Source organism: Solanum dulcamara, chromosome 11 (genome assembly GCF_947179165.1).
Source record: "Solanum dulcamara chromosome 11, daSolDulc1.2, whole genome shotgun sequence".
Taxonomy (NCBI): Eukaryota; Viridiplantae; Streptophyta; class Magnoliopsida; order Solanales; family Solanaceae; genus Solanum; species Solanum dulcamara.
In genome coordinates this window covers 56,546,743-56,561,193 of record NC_077247.1, presented here as the reverse complement: position 1 = coordinate 56,561,193, position 14,451 = coordinate 56,546,743, and the positions used below count along the sequence as shown (strand labels likewise).

Below are 14,451 nucleotides of genomic sequence, written 5' to 3'. Positions count from 1 at the left end.
GAGAAGAATCATTATGAGATTTAGGTAAAATTTATTTATAAATTTCACAAATAGCTACTATAAAAATCTTAATAGGCCGAAATAACTATAATTTAGGTAATTACATTAATTTTGTAACTATAGTTATAGCAGATGTTTGTATAATTCGCTTATCTGTTTGTATAATTCGCTACGAATATACAAATTCATTTGTATAATTAGCTGGCAATATACAAACAAGGTAAGTATATACAATTTTTGTATTTATATATTTTAGAATTTTTCAGAAATTATAAAAATCAAATGTATCAATATTATAATTATATACATGATAAGTTAAACATATATAAAATTTGAATTTATTCAATTAGGACGTGCGAATTAACTTAAATTATAATTATGTATATTAATTAACTAATATATATATGTTTATTAATTCTATGTTATTTTCCCATGAAAAATTGACCAAGACTTTGTTGTGATGACCAAAATACAGCAAGTTGGCCCTGGTTGTCCCATTTGGGACAATTATTTAGTCAAGTAATTTTTAGTTGTTGTAATTTAGAGATTTTTTAGATTATTATATAATATTTTTTTATAAAAAATATAAATCTTATGAGAAAACATTAGACCTCAATCTAAAATTTTATAAGTTATTATAAATACTATACTATGATTATCTAACATTTTATCTAAAAAGTTGCAAGGTTAATTTATAGACTTGCAAAAGACTTGAATTTGCCGGAAGGATAATTTTTTAAATGACTATATTTACACAATTTTTATAATATAAAAATAAAATATAAATGATAACTTAAAGAAATACATTTGCGTAAAGGTTGGTCACCACCCAAAAAAGGTTGATCGATCCTTGTCAGTTTTCATCCGTATTAAAGAAAAGGAATTTAATTAGCTAAGATACATTTTTAAAAAATTAAAAATTAAAGGGAGATGTGTGAAAAATGTTGCATCTATTAGGCATCTGATGAAGGAAAGTCTTTATATTATCTTCTTGTTTATTGTATGACTTATTACCCCCTTTATCCATTTTTTTTTTGGGTATATATATATATATATTATATTATATATGCATCATTACATCAGTAGTGGCCCTATTACTGCCAGCACAGGCCTTGGGAGCATTAGTAGATACACAATATTACAAGCTGCTGTGTCGTTAGGTGTTTGCCAAAAGATCTATTTTTATCATTTACAACAGCATCAAAAACGAAATGGGGGGTTACATCCCAATCCCATTCTTCTAAAAAAGTCGTAGCCCTTTATCCATTTTTAATTATTCATAATACTAAAAATAAATATTTAATAATATTTGTTTAATTTATGACATCAATAAATAAATTCATACTTAGTTTTTAATTTATTCTTATCATTAATTATAATTATTTTCCTATTATATTTTCAAGATATTATATTTATTATATTTAAAGAATAATATGATAAAATTATCCTTCTTTTTATAATTTCTTAAAAAATATGTCAAGTCAATACTGGATAAATATTGTTGGACAAAGGGGTATTATGTAATTGCCCAATGTGAAAGTGATTTATTACCCAAAAATGGATGTATAATAATTAATTCAACAGAGAGCGACTGCACAACTACTCATGGATACAAATCGAATTAAAATTCAACGAGTTTTTTTGTCTTCTCCGATATGGAGGGCACCATTTTCTTGGAGACAAAATATAAAGGGAATGATAAACAAAGCTTGTAATTAATTAGGACTATGTTCTATCTCTTCCTTTATTATTTTGTTTTGGTTATTTTAAAAAAAAAGGCAATCAGTTGGCTTCTTATACTGTTTCAGCATAAGAAAAACGAAATGATGAAATTAAAAAAATGAGTAGTTGAGATTGTTCACACTGGGACGTTTGGTACGCAAGATGGGATTAAATTTATCCCAAGTTTGATTTGAGATATTAGCTAATCTCATGATTATTTTATCCCATCTTCTAGATGAGATAGATTCCATTATTTTAGTACGAATGATGGAATAAAATAATTTTGAAATTAGCTAATACCTCAAACCAGACAATAGTGGAAGTATCGAAAAAGGGCCTCTTTGAATTCTTCACAGCACCAGCCACAGTTAATATCACAATAATAAATCAACCTAAAACTGAGGAAAACCCGAAAAAGGTTGTGCATTTGAAACTTTGCTTTTTCTTCTCTACTTTTGGATAATTTCTTCTTTTACTGAAAACAAAATAGAGAAGTGAAGTTGTCTTGTCTAATACAATCAATCAAACATATAAAAAGTGTAAATGGAGGAGAAAGGCGAGCTGGTTTTCACTCAAGAACAGTCACCCTAACTCAAAAATTACATTATTACGGTTCAAGATCTAAAAAATTTACACCTATTGTTATTCTGCATGGAACTGGTTAATCTTTATGGTGAAGAGAAGAAAAAAAAATACTAATACAACATAACTGTGAAAAAATTATTAGAAAACCAAAAAATTGAAAAACATATTGTACAAATGATTCCCTATTCCCCTACTCATTTTATTTCCTGCCATCTATAAGGAAGTCTCCATCTTTTATGCCAATAAACAGACACTCTGGACCATAAAGGGAAACCAAAATTGTACTCAAGAGGCTGATCTACTGGCCCTGCCACTCTTAAAGGTAACCACACATACCTTGAATCTTTCAAGTCAGCTGGATTCCACCTATCTGCCATAAAAATAAAGGAACCATGTAGCTCAGGCAAAGGAAGCACAAATGTGCTCTGAGCAAAGAAAGTAGTTTCTCTAAAAACTTTGTTCCCACCGATGCATGGATTTCCAATGGTCTCCCATGGACCCATAATTGATTCAGCTGCATGAGCCAGGGCTTCGTTCGGAGCCCAACCAGTGCAGCCTGATGTGATCATGTAGTAGGTCCCTTCGTGCTTAAACAAAGCAGGGGCTTCCCTGTGTTGTCCAACAAGAATCCTTCTCATGGCTTGGGTCACGTCTATGTACTCTTCGTTAAGTGGACCAATATGAAGCTCACTGTTGTCCTCTGAGGAATAGATGAGATATGCTACACCATCCTCATCTTTGAAGAGTGTCATGTCCCTGCTTTCATATCCGTGGGGCCGTTTACTGTACAGATAATCAAATGGACCAGTGGGGAAGTCGCTAATGGCAACACCAGCCGAAGCTTTCGTGTAGTTTGTATCATCAATATGCATCCACATTACGTATTTACCTGTCTTCTCATTGTAAATTACTTTTGGCCTCTCCAGTACATTTAATTTATATAAATCATGTGTCTCATTATTTTCTTCTGCAGCCAAAACAATGCCTTCATTTTTCCATGTCCACAAATCTTTAGATGAATAGCAACCAACACCGATAACATCAACCTGAAAGGAAGACAGAATAGGGATGAAACGCCAAAAAATTAAAGCTAAAACTAATTCCCAAATGAAGAATAAATCTCACTCCCTTGCCAAAAAAGCAAAACCAATTCTTATAATGGACAAGTAATCATCAATCTAGGAACCAAGGAAAAGTCTCATAATGTATACATAAATATAAAGAACAGCTCATTTATCGCTATGCATATGATACAGTGTCAATGTTTGACTCAAGCCTGATATCTGAAAGATCACCCCATTAGGTCACTCATCTAAGACGATTGACACCATACTGTCCCTTTAAGAGGCACTCATGCTCAAATGATTTCCAAATGCTTCTCAAGTGTCCAGGAGTTTTAAAAAACTGCTTAAGATTGCTTATTCGGTAACTGACCTCTGATTGGTTGGTTGAGTCACTGTGGGGTAGGGATTGGGAGGAAGGGGATGAATCCAATAAAAATAATTCAGCTACAGTATGACAGAAGGCGAGGAGGAGAAAATGGTATGGAACAGACTAGGAACCAACACAGTTTCATTGAGATCCTTTTCTTGTATTCTTTTTTTGATACAGATCATTTTATTGACTTCCAGCAACAAGAGAATACTGGAAGATATTTACGGCAAAAAAAATACAGCAGCATTACTTTTCATGTAATGTGTTCAGAAAATCAATCATGGCGTCTTAAAGAACATTTTCAGTGAGATCCAATTACCTAAGTCTTCACAAACAAGGGTGGCAATAAGCCAGGATGGAAGAGGATATGGACACATGCGGAAGAAAGCGACCTTCTTCACATGGTTAGCACAGATGCAATTCTTACTGCAAAACAACCTTAGAAGTTAGAAAGAGGAAATTGATTATCGGTAGGTGGTGTTGTCTGTGTAAGGAGTAACAGTAGGTTGCTGATCTTTAACCTTACAATGTAGAATAGCCTCACAGCTTTGGCAATAGTGTCCTCTTTATTGGACTTTGATTGGGTACCCTGAAGATAATGTTAGAGACTGTGAAGTTGAAGGGTAAGGATTGAGAAAGCGGAAAGTAGCTTAGAAAACTAGGTTACGATGCCATTTTTGGACTACATGAAATGAAAGGAATATGAGATTATTTTCAGGCGATGAGAGAAGTTCCAGAATTTAAAGAGAACTTTTTGGTATCATTTATCTTTTGGTGGAAGGAGCTCAGAACCCAAAGGGGGCTTGCAGGTTAGCAAATGAGATACTCATCCAAAAGAGGAAAGGAGGTGTTGATTAAGAGTACACTGTGAGCAAACAACAACAACAACATACCAGTGTAGTTCCACAAGTGGGGTATGGGGAAGGTAGGATGTACACAGACCCTACCCCTACCATTGTGGAGTAGAGAGGTTGTTTCTGATGGCTCAAAAGAAGTTTAATCAAAGGAGGATTGGAAGGAAAATAACAACAAAATAGCATGATAGACAAAGCAAATGAAGCAACAGGTAGTAGTAGAAATTGAAGAATAACGTATGACACAAATACTAAATACTACTACTAAAGAAGTAGAACATGAGAAAAAGAGACTAGTCCCCTTCCTCTTCCACATAAAAGTACGACAACACTCGGCTACCAACTATCCTAATCCTTGACCTCCACACCTTCATATCTAGGGTTATGTCCTCACTAAGCTAAAGATCAGGGTTATATCCTAATCTCTTCCCTCTAAGTGTCATGTCTTGTCTAATCACCTCTCCCTAGTTCTTTTTCGGCTCATCTCTCCCACCCTGCTCCAATACCAGTTCACATGTATATACACTTAGAGGGAAGAGATGAGGGGGCACAAAATTCCCTATGTTACAAGACGCATAACAACAATTTAAATAAAGAGAAAACAATAACATACAAGTTATTCACCTATAAAAATGTATGAAATCGAGGACTTACTCTTGCTGCTGCTTTTTTGTGAGCATGATATGTTGGCCCATCTTTATACTCTCCATACCAATAATACATATTTGTCCTCTGATCGTAGAGAATACCTCCCCCGTGAGCTTGTATAGGGTTTCCCTCAGTATCCAACCACATTCTCCCAGGGTAATAATAATAAGTATCATTTTCAAAACTCCTACGAGGATCTATTGCAGTTCTTTGACCAGGAAAAAAAACATGCCTCAGCTGGGACGACTCATCGAGAAATTCTTCAATCAAGGTGGTTGGCCGCTTAGGCTTCCGTTTGGCAGCACGTGGGGATCGCTTCCTTGGTGGTGGCATCTGTATATTTTCCTCCTCAACCTCTTCAAGCTCACGAAAGTGTGGATGCTGGTTTATACGTAAGTGTGCACGCCCATGCAGTGCATCCTTTTGGAAAATTAAGGAGTATAGATTAAGTAAAAGAAGGAAACCGACTAGGCTCCATACAAGAACTGAAAATGAGCATCTGCGTCCTGGATTACAACGTATAGTGGTTGAGTTCCTGGATTTGTTCTTGAACCTCATTTTGTTCCTTTTTTAACTTGAATGTAATGCTGCAGAAAAGAAAAACAAACAAATGGAGATTCAGAACTATAATCAGTATAAGCGGAGCATAATAGAGACAATATGTACTTGTGTTTGAATGTATCCACACATATCGCTCTCAGTAAAGGTGAATATTTTGTAAATAAATGAAATTGTGTAACTTGTATCAACAGGCAGAGAAAATTACTAAAATCAAGTTTTCTGAAGTTTATATCTCTGTTAGAGTTGACTGCTGACAATATCATACATGCACAATTAATCGTTTGAACAACAATTCAATCTAGCGGATTTCTTGAGCACCAATAAAAGATACAAACAAAAGAAACATGTTTATCATTGAGCGCACACAACTTGTTAATTGCTGATAATAGAATTTTTTTTATTAGATTGTCAGAATTCGATTTTACATTGACAAAAGCCTGAAAGGATAAAGCACGGTCCAAGTAGTAAATGAAACATAAGCCTTAATCCAAATTACATATAGATGAGTTGAGACCCATTTCACCTATAAGTCTGTGGGCGCTCTATAAAATAGAGGCCAATCCCCCTACTAAAGTTATTGAGATATAAACTGCTCATATAATGTTGGTGTTTTGAAAGGTTTTAAGAATTGCATCTTCTTCTCTTTTTTTTTTATTTATGAACAGTATGTGTTTCTCAATATCAACACAAAAAGATTGTATGTTATGATGCACTTGCAGTCCTCTATTATCTTGACTATCATTTGACATAAATGCCTAGAGGAAGGAATAATTAACAAGTATGATAACATGAAAGCAAAAGTTTCAGCATCGATCAGTTCAAGATCCACAAAGAATCACTATTTGTGAACCTTGATTAGCAAAAAGCCCACAAACTCTTACCAAAATATGTAAGGCAGATGAAAGAAAAAGGGGAAAGGGGGAAGTATGAGAGTCAAATTCTGCTGAAAGTGGCAGAAAGAGCTTACCCAAAAACAACCTAGCTGAAGATTGAACGAAATCTCTCGACATATGTTTCAAGCGTAGTTGCTCGTGTTAGTTGGGCTGAGCAATACAATAGTATGGATTTCCTTAAGATCAGCTGCTTAACTAGCTGTTCAAAGATTAATTTGGGTATTTAATTTCTGTAAAATCTTTCCCTCCCCAACATACCCAGATTGAAGGGGAAGATAAGGGTTAATGCGTAGGAAAAGGGAAGAAGGTTGAGTAATAAGTTGTTTTTTTGGATCTTGGAATGTTAAATTGTTAATAATAATAATGATGATGATAACTTGAGACCAAAGATCCTCCCTTGGCCCCCCAAATTCCACCCATCTATGTATACTTTCTTCCCTGTGACTCTCTCTCTCTCTACAGCACTTTCTTTCCACTTTCTCCTAAGTGTTACAATGACAAAAATTCATTATTTCTTAGCTGAAGCGATCCTTAGCTGTCTCGTGGGGGATTAATAGTTAATTACTGTTTCATTCTTGTTTGTGATTAAGTATATTTATATCGCAACTGCCACCACATTTAAATCTGTGTTAATTACTATATTCTCCATTTTAGAAGAACTATATACTGGTATTAGGTGATTACTTTTCTTCTAAACATAACATACATCAAATCTAATTAGTCCAAGTGGGCAAGTTGAATACAAACTCAATCAAATTTAATATTTTTTACTCAAATAATAATATATTTATATTAAAAATTCCTTCAATAATTAATAATTTTAAATTCAATCACTATCACTTGAAGTCATCCATCTAAAATCCAAAGCGTATAAAATTGAATTTCTAACTTCTTCTAATTGTTCTAATCAACACCAGAAAAACTGTTCCGTTTGAGAGAAAAATTGAGCATGAAGTTACATTAATTTATAAAATCAGAACTGTGGTAGGCCGCATGCATATCCTAAATTCCCAAGGAAAGAAAAAATGTGGCACAAATTATTGTATTTACTCTTTCCATGTCATTTATTTGGCTTGATTCAAAGTATAATAGTCAGATAAATTAATATTTGATGTAAATATAAATATAATTTTTTTAATATTTTAGAAATTAAATTTATTTATAAAAATATTATAAATTAATAATTTGAAATATTGTAAAAGAATTTAAAAATTATGATAAAAAATAGTTTGTTTTTTTGGAGTCCACATAGTAAGAAGGGAGGGATATTATTATTATGGGATCCCTATTATTATTATGGGATCCCTATTATTATTAAAGACATGCTTGTTGCCCGTTGATATGATCCACGTGAGTAGATAGCCAATGTAAAACTGATGACTGAAGGCCAAAATATTTAATATAGCATTCAATTCAGTAATGTTTTCACGAGATCTTTTATCAACCCTCATTTTCATCACAATCTTTCTGTTCGTTTATTTTTACTTATTTAATATTAATTTAATATATTTTTTAAAAAATAATAAATAAAATAATAATTTTCTTTTACATATAATAAATTTAATATTTTAAAAATTAAATAATAAATTATTTCTTAATTTTTTAAAAATTACAGTAAATGTTTTTAGTACGATGGACACGATGGTAATTTTGTGTGAGCAAATATAGCTATCACCGTCAGTCAGTCAATGAATAGGTGTCATTACCTAATGTGGTTATTTGTGGTCCTTTATTTTCATGACACGTATTATTTTACTGCTACATTATGCATAAACTTGAATCTTTTTTCAATTATTTCTGGTTAAGTGCTTGCTTTAGCATAAGAAAATGGTACTAGTTATGGCAGCCAACCAACATTTGGTGTCCGAGATTCAGCGGTCAACGAGGTTTCTAGTTATGCATTAATCATCATGTATATTTTAGGAAGTATAGTTTTAACTAATATTAACAAATAGGCTAACTGCATGTTTGAATTTATTTATTTTAAGTATTTTTAAATTAAAATAGCTTTTAATACTTTGAAAGTGCTTGAATAAATTAAAAAAATGCTTATAAACACTTGATTTTAAGACAAAATGTTAAAAATAAGCCAAAAATCATAAATTAAAATTTCTAACTTATGAATTTTGACCTATAAGTCAAAAGCAAAAGCCAATTCAAACGGGTTCTAAATAATTTTTACACTATTAACTTATTTTTATTAGCTATAATAATAAATAATTGACCTTAATTTCACATTTCAAATCTCACTTTTTATAAGGATTACTTGTAGATATTTTTAGCCCAATACTGTAAAATAATTGTTGTTTGATAAGTAGTAGATTCCGAGTATGATTATGTGAGTTAGTTTTTACCCGAGTGTTTCCTCATTTCTACCAATAAGGCAACATTGAGGATCCTAGTTATTAGTATTTTCTTAAAATTCCACTAACATTAACAGACAAATCGAACAGAAAGACAAAGTTAAAACCAATTAAGAGGTGGCGTATACTTTAGCAGTGTCACAAACATGCCAATTAAGCAAATTTACATGGCCAAAACTTAATCTCAAGTACCTATCAATCACTGTTCATGCCAAAATATGTACAGTAAGTACATGACAGTACAAGTTTGAAGATATTCTCTATTTCTATAACTTGACCCCCAATTTTCAAGCGTCTTACGACTTCAGGGGGAATGAGTATACTACTACAACTATTAACTACGCAAAAGAAAAAGGAAAAAAGTGTGCAAACTATCTACATCTTCTCTACGTACATCGCCTGCAGAATTACTGCAATTGGGCAAGTTTTTGGGTATTGTTAGGCTTTTTTAGGAATAATGGAACACGTATCGAAGCGTCTTCCTATTTCTTGATGAGCTTTTACTATCCATGTTAGTATTAGGAGTACCATGACAATGGAGAGTGACAACATAGATGACCATAGTACTCGTGCTGAACGTCTAAATGGCCTACACTGGTACTGTAAAATGTTGGCGAACGCTTGTTTTACTTTGGAGCACTGACTTAGGCTCAGCAAATCAGGGAATATTTCTATCAGATCTTGAATAGATTGTGTATAAGCGAATAATATCACAGATGAGGCCTGCGGAATGAATCTTCCTTCACCCGCGCAATTGCCTGTAGAATTTCCTCCATAACATGTGACTCTTGACAGAACCTACAGGCAAATATAGAACAAAAATCTCCAATTTTTCAATGGACATGAGCCATAAAGATCCTTATTCATGTTCTGTAAGTTAAAACTTATTACTTACATATTTCAGTTCTTCAATTGGAATAGTATCCTTCGGGCAGAGATCAGGTGTGAAGCTGTAATTAGGTGCACCGGAGAAGGGGTCACAAACTCCTCTTGTTTCTACGCTATTTTCCCCGATATCATTTAGTCCAAATCCTTGTACCTCTCTCAACTTAGAATTTAGCTGGAAATCGAAAACACAAAGGAAAAAATTAAATTCCTGTCCTAGTAATGCTAAGAGAATATAATGCTCCTATCCTTGTTTCTTGTATATTATACTAGATAACAGTATATACCTGAGTAATGAAATTATGAACTGTGGCGCCAATCTGCTCCAAAATTTTGTCAGAAGGTCCAGATTTTTCACAGGGAAGTACAATTTGCAAGCTATTATTCTGAGGATTCTGCTGAAAGTCCTTCAAAGTTAAGCAGGTGTCTTCTGCAAAGCTGCATAAACGTTCGCTAAAGTTACGCGCATAAAATGAAAAATTAAGTTCAAGTACTGAGAGGAAGAGAAGGATTTGTGCTCACGTATGGAAGAAGAAATCAAAGCCAGTCAGCACCCAACTCAGAGTAGTCAAAATCCAGCAGCAGAAGATTATTCTAGTAATTAATAAGAGCTGTTTAATTAGGCTTTGAGAATATAAAGGTGATTTTGTGTCAAATATAAGTATCAAAATCTTACTTACATTATAAATCCAAGAGGCCAATGCCACACGAGCAAAACTGAGCCAAAGCAGCATTCCATTAGTCTAACCATGTCATTGATCGATTTACACGTATGTTAGAAGGAACTGACAACACAGAAAAATCAATTGCAAGACAATAGCTAGTAAAAGTAGAAATCTTGTTATAGCTTATAGCGTTAACTCACTCAAAATGATCTCAATTCACAAACTCTCTAGTTTTACACCCAAACATGAAAGTACATTTAACTTCCTTTCTAAAAAGTTATGCATTGTGTGACAATCTCACCTAATGCACTAACCAAAAGCACCATATTGACAGTGACAACAACAATATTTGCAACATACCTGCAAGAAAACAGAGTATATTATCAAGGAAGCTATAAATTTGATAAGAACTGACACAATGGCATAGGTCAGTGACTTACAAAGTTCTAATTGCTTCATTGCTTGTGTGTTGGGTTTTGTCAATAAACTGTTGAATCGTAATAGATCCTCTTCGAAGCTTATGGGTTGTCACGTTCAACAGCTGGTCTGCCTGAAAATTATAAGGACTTAAAAGAGTTTGCATACTTAGCAAAACCTTTATTACCCTTCTAATGGACTGACGAGTATCGCCACCAGCATCAACAATTGTTTGGCGAAGCCTTTCAACTCTATGTTCAAAACCATTGCTTGCAGCCAAAACTACACAGCTTGCAACTCTTCCAAACAAAACAAAAAGTAGTATACACATCAGTCAGTCCTCTTCTTCTCATAAAACTTAGCATGAATGAAATATCAAATATATAGTACTCCATTACTTTATTCCCATTTAAGAAGACCAATCATTTTGTACACATATATATCTAGGTCACTAATCATTATCAATATTAAATAGGGGACAATAAATGTGTTTGATAGCCAAGATTTTTAGTTTACCAGTTCTGAATCATAATCCTCTTTAAACCTGTAGCTTCGCTCAACCCCAAGTTTGATACATAGTCTAAACACTGACCGACCGATATTATAAAGATAATGCGCAAAGTACTGTTTTGTAATCGACATGTTCTGTTACTTATTTATTGATGAATAAGACATGATTGTTTAATGTATTTCCTATAGGAACAGAGTACTAGTACCAAGAAATAAGCAAGCAAAAACACTTACATGGCAAGAATGGTAAACAGAACAACCAGCGAGAACATCAAAATATAGGAAGAAGGTGAATGCTCAACAATTGGAGTAGTTGAGTTACCATGAAAATACTTGAAAATCATGTAACTCCCAAAACCCAAACCAAGTAATAACCAAATCCCACCAATTGCATATCCATGTATGCCTGTGAAACCCGCAGACTGTAAACAAAAAAAAGAGAGAAAAAAACAAATCAGCAGCTTCCCTTAAAAACTTTTTTGTCTCATTAAAAAAAAAAAACGTACAGCCCAATAGTGCTTGTCGCCAAGATTATAAGTCCCATTATATGACTTTAAATGGCGCAAAGGATCAGGTCTTGTTGAAATTTCATCACGATTAATGAACCCAAATACAAGAGATTTGTGGGCAACCATATTAGTTGAAATTAATAAAAGAATGAAAGGAAGAAGAACCCCTCCATGTGATTTCGGCATGATCATCATATACTATGATCTTGATTTTTTTGAGGCAAAAGTAGATATAAAATAAAAGTGGTATAAAAGAAGAGAAATATTCATTTCCTTGACTTGATCATTAAGGTTAGGATAGCTTGTGGCTAGTAAGAAACTTTTGGTTATTCTTGTGAGTTGGGATTATATAATATTCTCTGAGTAAGTATAATTGACTCCATCTCTATTCTTTACACTACAAAAGGACTGGAACTGAGAAATGAAATGAAAGGAGATTAATCAAGTGGCCTATAAAGTGTGCGATATTTAAGGGCTTCCTATCGTAAATTGGGATTATTTTGACCGCCTAAATTTTATCTTTTTTCCTTTCGTCACCCGATATTTATTGGACGTATTTTCCATCACAAAAGAAACTCATCATTACTTTTTACTTTTCTTGACTTTTGTTTTCTCCATTTATCCTCTTTATATTATCTTTTAAAAAAAAATCATCCTAACTTTTTTTTTTATACATCTGTCGAAATGGTGTACAAAGTTCTTTGATATTTATATTAATAGGAAATAACAAGTACCATAATTATTAAATAACGTAATAAGTAGTAATATTTTCACCTTGAATTTTATTGCAATAATAATTGATATTTATTTGATGATTAAAATAAGCTATTATAATTGCGTATTAAGAGCGATTGATATATCTCACCATTTTTAAGAAACTAGCTAAATTTAATGTAAAGGATTACCTTTTTCTTTTCTTTTCTTTTCTTTTTTGTTTTCTAATGCAGACACCCGTTTGTGCAACTTTTTGGATTATTTTTTTTGTTTTCTAAAAAGATTCAGGAAAAATATTTTGGAGAGGCGTTTGGATGTTTTTTATTGCGTTCTCAAGAAAGTTTTTGTGAAGGATCCTAAAGGTGCTTCGAAGGCAAACAAAATATTTTTTTATTTTAAAAAGAGGAGTTCTCCCAAACAAACTACTGCCTTTTTTTTTTTTTTTGCTTATAATTTGTTGAAACATTGAGTGTCAATTTGTAGGATTTTTGGCACTTAATCGGTGCAAATGTCAAAAGTTGTCCATTTTCCAACTTTCAACATGGAATGCTGACCATAGGATGACTTTTAACAATTGGAAGGTAGTTATTTACTATTGCGAAATATAGACTTTATCTTTGTTGAATTGAGAAATATATGTACAGAAAATCTATGTTTGTGATAGCCACTTTTTCTTTCTTATATACTTCATCGAAATTTAATACACTTACTGATGGCAGTGTCACAGACTCACATTGAAGATACTGCTTTTGAAGGAATTTTTAGAAACAATCATGAATATATATATATAATTTTTAGAAACAATCATGAATATATATATATATATATATATATATGAAATTAATTAATCAAATTCTATTCCGACTAAGTTTATAACAAGATTGTAAAATATATTTTCTTATTATGACTGTACGAAGCACTGATAAATTTACTAGTATAGGAACTAAAGGTTGCAAAAGAATTGGAATATAAAGAATTAAAAATGGAAATGGACTGTCTACTTATTGTCAAGCTTCTAAAAAAGAATGACATATATAGTACAATAAGATACAGTAGTAAATATTTTGCTTGAAGCTAACATGACCACAATTAAATATATCTGGTGAAAGGAAATCAACATGCAGACTTTCTAGCAAGTGAAGGTCATATGCATGAAGACGATTTATTAATCTGAAAAAATGCACTTAATTAAGAAAATGAAGTTTCTACTCCTGACAGATTTGAGCAATATAACTTAATTATAAATGTTTTTAGACAATTTATTTAATTTTTTTTCAATATACCAAAAAAAAAATATACGTTACACACGTGACATAATTAGGTAAGACGTAGACACAATAATATCGAGAATACCAATATAGAGATTTGGACATACATATATATACTTCCAACATTATTTTTTTGTTGCGTGACTAATTAATATATTGTGAGAACTACAAATATATGGCGTATTGTTTTAACTATTCATTTATTTCTGGCTTTCGTGTTTATATGAAACAGTAGGGGGTGTGGTTACTGATTAATACTTTTTTTTTTGTGAAGTTATACAAGTTGATTGAGTGTGTGTGTGTGTGTGACAGATCACTCACGAGTCACGAAATACAACTTTCAAATACTAGCTAGTATGAGTTCCTAGAAGAATTAAAGTGTTTGCTGTACGTGGAGTATTAAATTTCGATCGTATATAACTA

General features: G+C 32.5%; 2 protein-coding genes across 2 annotated transcripts; both read right to left on the bottom strand.

Moving 5' to 3' along the window:
• Window positions 1–2,268: 2,268 nt before the first annotated feature.
• LOC129873735 (uncharacterized) lies at window positions 2,269–7,241 on the bottom strand. The gene is made up of 3 exons (XM_055948902.1): window positions 6,772–7,241; window positions 5,250–5,830; window positions 2,269–3,353 (listed from the first exon to the last, which is right to left on the bottom strand). The coding sequence occupies exons 2-3, from the start codon at window positions 5,799–5,801 to the stop codon at window positions 2,502–2,504; spliced, it is 1,404 nt and encodes a 467-aa protein (XP_055804877.1). The 5' UTR covers window positions 5,802–5,830; window positions 6,772–7,241; the 3' UTR covers window positions 2,269–2,501.
• A 1,981-nt stretch (window positions 7,242–9,222) lies between these two features.
• LOC129874375 (uncharacterized) lies at window positions 9,223–12,500 on the bottom strand. Its single transcript, XM_055949653.1, has 9 exons — window positions 12,044–12,500; window positions 11,772–11,959; window positions 11,051–11,326; window positions 10,912–10,970; window positions 10,626–10,662; window positions 10,468–10,539; window positions 10,233–10,383; window positions 9,956–10,120; window positions 9,223–9,858 (listed from the first exon to the last, which is right to left on the bottom strand). The coding sequence occupies exons 1-9, from the start codon at window positions 12,239–12,241 to the stop codon at window positions 9,499–9,501; spliced, it is 1,506 nt and encodes a 501-aa protein (XP_055805628.1). The 5' UTR covers window positions 12,242–12,500; the 3' UTR covers window positions 9,223–9,498.
• Window positions 12,501–14,451: the final 1,951 nt, after the last annotated feature.

Bases quoted from the DNA above. Each gene is read 5' to 3' on its own strand.
- LOC129874375 (XM_055949653.1), bottom strand. From the start codon at position 12,241: ATGATGATCATGCCGAAATCACATGGAGGGGTTCTTCTTCCTTTCATT. The intron at 10,384-10,467 runs GTGAGCACAAAT...ACGTTTATGCAG, and splicing joins TTTGATTTCTTCTTCCATAC to CTTTGCAGAAGACACCTGCT. The intron at 9,859-9,955 runs GTAAGTAATAAG...ATTTGCCTGTAG, and splicing joins CAATTGAAGAACTGAAATAT to GTTCTGTCAAGAGTCACATG.
- LOC129873735 (XM_055948902.1), bottom strand. From the start codon at position 5,801: ATGAGGTTCAAGAACAAATCCAGGAACTCAACCACTATACGTTGTAAT. The intron at 3,354-5,249 runs GTAAGTCCTCGA...TCTTCCTTTCAG, and splicing joins ACAAAAAAGCAGCAGCAAGA to GTTGATGTTATCGGTGTTGG.